At 42.0% G+C, this 8453-nt stretch overlaps 1 protein-coding gene across 1 annotated transcript; it reads right to left on the bottom strand.

The window, feature by feature from the left end:
• Positions 1–794: 794 nt before the first annotated feature.
• On the bottom strand, positions 795–8095 carry LOC310998995 (uncharacterized protein). The gene is made up of 6 exons (XM_083989279.1): positions 8062–8095; positions 7782–7862; positions 4327–4609; positions 1598–1752; positions 1086–1365; positions 795–984 (listed from the first exon to the last, which is right to left on the bottom strand). Exons 2-6 carry the CDS (start codon positions 7846–7848, stop codon positions 834–836), a joined length of 936 nt encoding a protein of 311 aa, XP_083845405.1. The 5' UTR covers positions 7849–7862; positions 8062–8095; the 3' UTR covers positions 795–833.
• Positions 8096–8453: the final 358 nt, after the last annotated feature.

Genomic DNA, 8453 nt, shown 5'->3' with positions numbered 1-8453 from the left:
ATATAGGTTTAGAGGTAGGGGCCCATAGCTTCCAGGAAGCCTGGCCCCCTGAACAACATAGTAAAATAGTCCTGGTGTACATGCTCAAGGCTGTCTCAGAGTCTGCCACCTTCCTGTCAACGTTTCAGACAAACCCTCTGCCCCTCCCACTCAGGAACCACCTCATATCAGTCTCTGTTGTCTGCCAGCTTGAGTCGGTCCTATCAATTATTAGTCATAGTAATCATTGATAAATATAAAACGTACCAAGACAATGAGCCAGTGTGGGTAATCAACACCAGGCCACCAGTCTGTTTCTGTCTAGCAGCAGGGTTAAGGCCAAATATGTTGGTTAATATAAACAGCAGCAACATTATCCCAGGAGGTTCCATGTGAGATGAGTCCATTCTAACTGGAAACAAGAAAAGACATGCAGGCTGCTTTTATTCATTTCTTTCTTTATTATTTTTTGCATTTCAGTCAATCAAAGAAATGAAAATCTTCTAATTAAACTCAGCAACAGCTCTACAAAATAAAAATGAAAACATTCCAAACAAATACAAGCACACATGAAGTGTAACCAAAAGTAACAAGATATGTTAAATGAAATATACACGTTACATTAGTCATTTATTAGATTTTATGACATTTTTTGAATATTTTGTTATACCATCAGTTGTTTATTTTGTTCACCCCAAATCAAAAATAATGAACCATACACTAAGTAACAGAAATGTGTATATGTGTATATAATATAATACAGTGCAGTTCATCCACATTGGATAAAATGATAATGTGGACTCGTTTTGGCTCTTGGACCTTTGCCTGGTTAATCCAGCTGTGGCCCCTCTAACCTAATCTAATCTGGAGCCATACACTTCCACTTCACACAGGTGCAGGTACTCGTGTCTCCCGGGAATGATGATGTTGACATAGCGACCTTCCATCCCATTACACTGGAACTTTTGGGTGAAACCTGCGGGGATGCTTGAGATGACAGCACATCTACAAGAAGATAAGTGAAAATATGTTTACTTGTTTGTTTTTTATTGATCCACAATGACAGCTAGTTATAGTACAGGTTTCATCAATAGGCTGTAGATTACCTTGGATTGCTGTTGCCATTGTTTTCATTAGAGTCTCCGATGCGGATCTCAGCTCCGTTGAGTCTGGTGGAGTACGAGTCTCTGTTTGTTATGTCAACAGAGAACACTTTGGTGGTTTTGCCCAGGTCTAATCGCCACCAGGAGTTGAGGTCCGCCTTTGTGTGACTGCAGGAAGCGGAGTCCCAGTTGGCGGCTCGATTCCCATCTATGGCATTATATGGAAAGCCTGTGGAATGCAGTGAAGACTGTGTAGCTTTCCCATAGATCGCCAGGTTCTCTCCTGCACAAAGGGCACAGTTGCAGACATCAGCCATCAAACATTTAGTTCTCCTCAATAATATCTGCAGAAAAATAGTGCATGTATGTCTTGACCCTAAAATGTATTGTTATTTGCATATTGTTATTTTAACAAATCGATAACAATTATAACCAGATGTGAATGAGGTTTGCATCTATGAAATGAATGTGGTTTGAACTTTGTTGTGACTGTGGCCTTGGCGACGATGTCTCACCAGTTGGAGAGCGGTAACCGTAGACTTCCACTTCACACAGTGTGAGTTCCTTCCTTTGACCGTAAAGAGACACAGTCACGTAACGTCCCTCCACACGTGTGGTGAAAGGAAATCTATGAGATCTGCCTGCTGGGATCTGGTCGATTACAGCAGCCCTGAAAGAGAAGGGAGAGAGGAAGCAGCATTTTAATACTGTTGTATCATTATTGGAAGGGGTGGAGCAGTGTAGTATAGACAGTTATCCAGTCACTTCAGGGATTATTAGCTGTTGTTTTTTTTTCTTATTTATCTATTTATCTGAACAAAACCCCAAGATACTTAAACTCCTCCACCTGAGGCAGGAACTCTCTCTCGACCTGGAGGGTGCAAACCACCTTTTTCCGGTCGAGAACCATGGCCTCGGACTTAGAGGTGCTGATTCTCATCCCAGCTGCTTCACACTCGGCTGCAAACCGCCCCAGTGCGTGCTGAAGGTCCTGGCTCGAGGGAGCCAACAAGACAACATCACCCACAAAAAGCAGAGATGAAATCAAGTGGCTCTCGAACCATACCCCCTCCGGCCCTTGGCTGCACCTAGAAATTCTGTCCATAAAAACAATGAACAGAACCGGTGACAAAGGGCAGCCCTGCCGGAGTCCAACACGCACCAGGAACAGGTCTGACTTATTGCCAACAATGCGAACCAAGCTCCTGCTCCGGTCGTACAGGGAACGTACAGCCCTCAGCAGAGGGCCTCCGACCCCATACTCCCGGAGCACCTCCCACAGGATGCCACGTGGGACACGGTCGAAAGCCTTCTCCAAGTCCACAAAGCACATGTGGACTGGTTGGGCAAACTCCCATGCACCCTCGAGCACCCTGCGGAGGGTGTAGAGCTGGTCCAGTATTCCACAGCCAGGACGAAAACCGCATTGTTCCTCCTGAATCCGAGGTTCGACTATCGGCCGAATTCTCCTCTCCAGTACCCTGGCATAGACTTTCCCCGGGAGGCTGAGGAGTGTGATCCCCCGAAAGTTGGAACACACCCTCCGGTCCCCCTTTTTGAAGAGAGGGACTACCACCCCAGTCTGCCAGTCCAGAGGCACTGTCCCCGACTGCCACGCGATGCTGCAGAGGCGTGTCAGCCACGACAGCCCCACAACATCCAGAGACTTGAGGTACCCTTGCCACTGAGGAGCTTCCAGACTACCTCAGTGACTTCAGCTTGGGTAATGGATGAATCAACCTCTGAGTCCTCAGCCTCTGGTTCCTCTACGGAAGGCGTGTCAGATGAAAAAAAAAATGATGATGAAAAATATATATTGTTTAAAATGTAAAAGTAATGTGTACTTTATGTCTTTTGGAGATCATTTCATCTTCCATTTGCTGAACTGTTACATTAATAGACATTTTGACCAGGGGTGCCCAAAATTTTGCAGTAGCTATTAGGGATGTGCACGGTTACCCGAGTACCCGGGTACCCGAGTAGGCAATCTGCTACTCGGTTATGAATTTATTACCCGGTTAACCTAGGATTAAAAAAACGGCACGTTAGAGCGCAGTCTAGTGTCGGATCAAACTACATTATCATGCCATGGTTCGGCTTTTTGTAGTGTTAAACTGTTTCGGATCAAGCAACGTGATTTTCTGCTGTGTAAAAGTGTTTTTGGATCGAGCCTCGGACTTTCAAACCTTTTACAATAATCTGTGGTGGTTCCCTCGGCGTAAACCGTCGGGAGGGAGACGACAGGTGTCATCAAGTCTGTTAGAAAATATGCTTTCAGTTTACAAACATTCTGAAACATTCCCAGTTATTTCCTGAAACGATGCACGGCAGAGAGGACCGAAGGCACCAACATGTAGTGTGGACTAATAAATAAGCACCGCTAATGATTTAAAAAAAAAGAAAAAAGAAAAGAAAGTTTTCTCCTCCTCCTCCGAGGCAGCCGCGGCATAAATGCGCTGCGCTCTGCGCTCAGCACTCAGAGCGCATGCAGCGCCTTTATTCCCCGGCATAAAGATGCACATCTGCCCGATATGTGCATCTTAAAGTCCAGTCTCTACTCTTATTATCCACCTGATATTTTGTCTGACGACGCTGTGCGTCAGTAATGCGGACTGTCTGACGGACAGAGCGCATTTATGCACCGGCTGCGCTCTGTCCATCAGACATGACGTAATTTTTTTAAATTAATTTTTTTATTACAGTAATCGGTTACCCGGGTAACACCAGGTTAGGTTACTCGATTAGGAAATTATTCGAAATGCCCATCCCTAGTAGCTATAAGTTAAAATTCCTTTTACCAAGCAATTAAAGCGGAAGTAAGCGGAATATTTGTGTTAATATAAGTCTTAAATAGTTATTTCTTCCGACAGCAATCACTTACATATAGTGTTTGGTCTGAAACACGGGTCTGTCAGTCACTCTGCTCTGCTGTAAGCCGAAGAGAAAACTTTCCTTGTATCCTACAACCTTTATCCAATGAGGAGACAGAACGGCAGCCAAGGGATGCGCGTGAATGTGGTGACGTAGGGACAAGGGCGGGGGCTGCTAACTCCATCGGCTGACAAGAAGTTAGCCAAAACGACCGGATCACTTACTTCTGCTTTAAATGGAGTATTATCAAAATTGTGATATGGCAGGCAATTAACTGTCGTCTGGTTTTTGTTACAGCCAAACTTCTGCTAAACAGTTTCTTAAGCAAAGTTAGGTTTCTCATCTACATCATTCACGACCAACGTGGACTCACAGTGGGTTTGCGATGCCGTTGTCTCTTAAAGAGTTGCCAACGTGAATCTCAGCCCCGTTGATTCTCTCTGGGTAGTTGTCTCCTCTGTTGGTGATGACGATGGAGGTGATGATGTAGGAGTCCAGCAGGTCCACTCTCCACCAGGGATTGGTCTGTTCCACGGTGTGGGTGCATGAACCAGCAAAATAATTTGATTCACGGTTTCCATCGATGGCGTTGTAGGCGGCACCAAACTCATGATGGCGGAACGACTGAGTCGCTTTACCACGCAGAGCCACATTTTCTGTGAATGGGAAAGTTGACATAAAATAATTTGGTTGTTGAGGTCACCTACATATTTCTGCATTTATAAACTGTGGTGTTTCTTTCATTTAAAAGATTTCAATACTTGTTCCATCACTGGACACAGCTCTGCAAACTCAATTCATATGACTCTGACTGCACAACACTGATGTCAAACATCAGGTTTTCTGTTTGGTTTGTTTCACCTCAACTTCATCATTTCTCTTAGGTGACTACAAAGACATGCAGAATGGTCAGTGTATCTTTTGGTCATTGGATTCTCTTTTGATGAATGGGAATTAAAAAACAAGAAATCATTGATTTATTCTATTTTCATTTTGAAATACAAGAATAAAATTGAAACACAAAGTGTTCTTGTTTTTGAGAGTAAAAGAACAATTAACTAAATTTTAAAAAATTGTTTCATTTTCATGTTTTATTTCACATAAAAAAATAAAATCACCAGTCAACAGAATTAAATAAACAGACCAAAAACACTTTTTTTACTCCATATTTTGACACCAGATGTTGTCATTTTCAAGGCAACAGTGCCAATGAGGACTGTATCTGTTCAAAGTCAAAGTTCAAAGTTATCTTTATTGTCCCTGAAATTGATTTGCAGCCAGGAGGTCCAACACATAAAAACATCCAATACCCATAACACACACACACACACACACACACACACACACACACACACACACACACACACACACACACACACACACACACACACACACACACACACACACACACACACACACAAAAAAAACACACACCCCTGTTAAGAAAACAGCGCATATAACAACACATAGCAACACATAGTGGGCAGAGTAATTAATTTATCAACAAGTGCATTCAAACAAGGTGAGATAGAACAGACTGTGGTCAATTATCTCACTGTTTAACACTGTTCAACATTATGATAGCAGAAGGAACAAATGAAGACCTATATCTATTTGTCCTGATAGAAGGCACCCTTAACCTCCGACCTGAAGGTAACAGTTCAAACTCGGTCTGAAGGGGGTGATCTACGCACTCCTGGATGGAAGTGGCCTTCTTGAACACCTGCCTTTTATAAAGGTCTATAAGATGGGGTTGCCTCCTCCCAGAAATCTTACTGGCCACATTGATGAGGCTACCTAACCTATTTTTGTAGGCTACAGTCAAGTTTCCAAACCAGGCAATAGTGCAAAATGTTAAAACAGATTCAATAAAACTTTTATAAAATAAAGTCATCATCTCAGCGGACACATTAAAAGAACTCATTTTCCTGAGAAAATAAAGACGTTGTTGAACTTTTTTTGTTGTGACAGCGACATGTTGGTCAAAACAGAGTTTCTTATCAAGAACCTCTCCAAGATATGTATAGCTGCCCACAAGTTCAATCTCTGTACCATTTCTTCATCTTTCTGAAGCTAATCAACATATCTTTAGTCTTTGTCACATTCAGCTGTAAAAAAGACTCATCACACCAGCAAACAAAATCGTCAACCACAGGTCCATGTTGAAGCTCATCACCTTCAAGGAGACTAACGACCACTGAATCATCTGCAAATTTGATGGTATGTCTGTTGGGATGATTGCTATGGCAGTCATTAGTATACAAGATAATAGAGTAAAGGAGAAAGACAGCAGCCTTGAGGAGACCCAGTAGAGGACTGCAGCTGGTTGGAGAAGGAACCATTTACCCTCACACACTGAGACCTGACAGTCAAAAAGTCCAGTATCCAGCCTACAAGATTAAGATCCAAATTAAAAAAAGTGAATTAGCTGGTCAACTAAAAGATGTGGCTGGATAGTATTAAAAGCTGAGGAAAAGTCTACAAACAACAGTCTAGCATGAGCTTTTGTCCCTTCAAGGTGGCGGTACAGAAGGTGTAGCAGTGTGGTGGTGGCATCCTCTACACCTCTGCCACACCTGTAAGCGAACTGCATGGGCCCAAGGAGTGACTCCACCTGTGTTTGAACCTCTTGTTTAATTATTTTTTCTAGAGTTTTCATAATTAAAGAGGTCAATGCTACAGGCCTAAAGTCATTTAATGTTTCTGGGCTTTTCGTCTTTGCCACAGGAACAATAGTGGCATGTTTCCATAATTTAGGCACCTTCTGTTGCTGAAGAGATAAACTAAAAATAAAGTGGACTAGACACTGTGTGCCTATGTAACGGATGTGCACTCACTCACCCATAAAGGACGTGCTAACCAACTTGCCAAGCGATTGTCAACCTCTTGGCGAACCTGCAGGCACTTGCAGTTTTTCTTGGAAATCTGTGCACATATTAAACGTAAAGTGGGGGCAGAAGAGGATTTTCTGCAACAAGTTTGATGAGATTTTGAGCTGAAAATGGCAAAAGCTTAAGTAGACAACATACACCTGAGGTGGCAAAAGTCATAACCAAAGTATATGAACCTGCATTATCCCTCCTTTTCTCTACTCTGTATTTGGTGAGTGTGCATGGGTGGACGTGAAGACTTTACTTGACCAGTCCGGCCCACGGTCTTGCCTTGTAAATTACAACTTCCAGTGTCAGAGTATGAAAAAAAACGTTAGCTTTTGTTTTGTTTTTAACTGTTTTTAAAATGTAGTTAATTGTTCTCTGACACTCAAAAACAATAAAATAGAAAATGAAAATCAAACTGTTTTTAAAATGTAGTTAATTGTTCTCTGACACTCAAAAACAAGAACGCTTTGTGTTTCAATTTTATTTCTTGTATTTCAAAATGAAAATCCAATAAACCAATGATTTTTTGTTTTTTTAATTTCCATTCATCAAAAGAAAATCCAATGACCAAAAGCAAAAGATACACTGACCACCATTATGTAGTCTACATTGACTACTGTGATTCTAACACTTACAATACGATATGATAGGATACGATAAACTTTATTGTCCCGTTCAGGGAAATTTGTCTTGGACTCTGTAGCTGCACCATAAATGCCTCGATGGCCACAAATGACAAAAAACAATACACCTCAGCCATACCAACCCGGCAAACACAAGACATAACAGCATTGCACATATCCCATAACATAGCACATATTGTACATATCCCACAACATAGCACATACATAGCCTACACCTCATAAGTGCACAAACTCAAGCAGTATTGTTAAGAAATTTGATGGAAGTTGGGATAGAGGGGTCATTTACTTGATCATACTTCACTTACTGTAGTCGTAAGCTGAGCACATCCCCAGGAGAGGCAGCAGCAGCAGCAGGGTTGAACTGGGTTTCATTGTTCTGGTTCAGTCTGATGAGAGAGAAGAATTGCATTAAACAGATGTAATGAAATAGATACACAACCCTCAACAAACTGAGATACTATATAAGACAAGTGTATAAAACATGCTGAAAATAACAAACATACATGAACCCTTCAGCCAAGCACACACAAAATGAAACAAACACCCAAACTGTGATTTTTAAAGCACTATAACCTCTTAGCTTACCTTGACTTGCAAAGTAAATTCAGGTGCAGGCGAGTCACTGTCACTGTCACTGATGATTCTGTCTGTGCTGATGAGGGGGATATTTATACGCACATTTATTGTGCTTGTCCTCCCTTGTGACTTACAGAAAGATAGATTTATCTGAACAATAAAGCAGGTCACTGATTGGTAGCTGTAAAGACAGCCGCTTTGATTTTGTCTGTTTGTGGATGCAAAATTCAGTCTTTGAGTCTATGACATGGCTTAAGATCAGATAAGATGACCTATATTGCTTTATGCTCATCTATTAACTAAACAAACAACAACCTACCAAACCATGGTGCACGTGATTGATTGACACAACAGCAGGTTTCTGACAAAATGATTAAACGTACCCGAGCACAGAGAGCAGC

Source organism: Trachurus trachurus (genome assembly GCF_905171665.1).
Source record: "Trachurus trachurus genome assembly, chromosome: 16".
Lineage (NCBI taxonomy): Eukaryota > Metazoa > Chordata > Actinopteri > Carangiformes > Carangidae > Trachurus > Trachurus trachurus.
Note: the sequence above shows the minus strand (reverse complement) of the source record. Positions and strands in the feature narration are given on the sequence as shown.

Bases quoted from the DNA above. Each gene is read 5' to 3' on its own strand.
- LOC310998995 (XM_083989279.1), bottom strand. From the start codon at position 7,848: ATGAAACCCAGTTCAACCCTGCTGCTGCTGCTGCCTCTCCTGGGGATG. The intron at 1,753-4,326 runs GTGAGTCCACGT...CTTCTCTTTCAG, and splicing joins AACGGCATCGCAAACCCACT to GGCTGCTGTAATCGACCAGA. The intron at 1,366-1,597 runs GTGAGACATCGT...CCCTTTGTGCAG, and splicing joins CGGTTACCGCTCTCCAACTG to GAGAGAACCTGGCGATCTAT.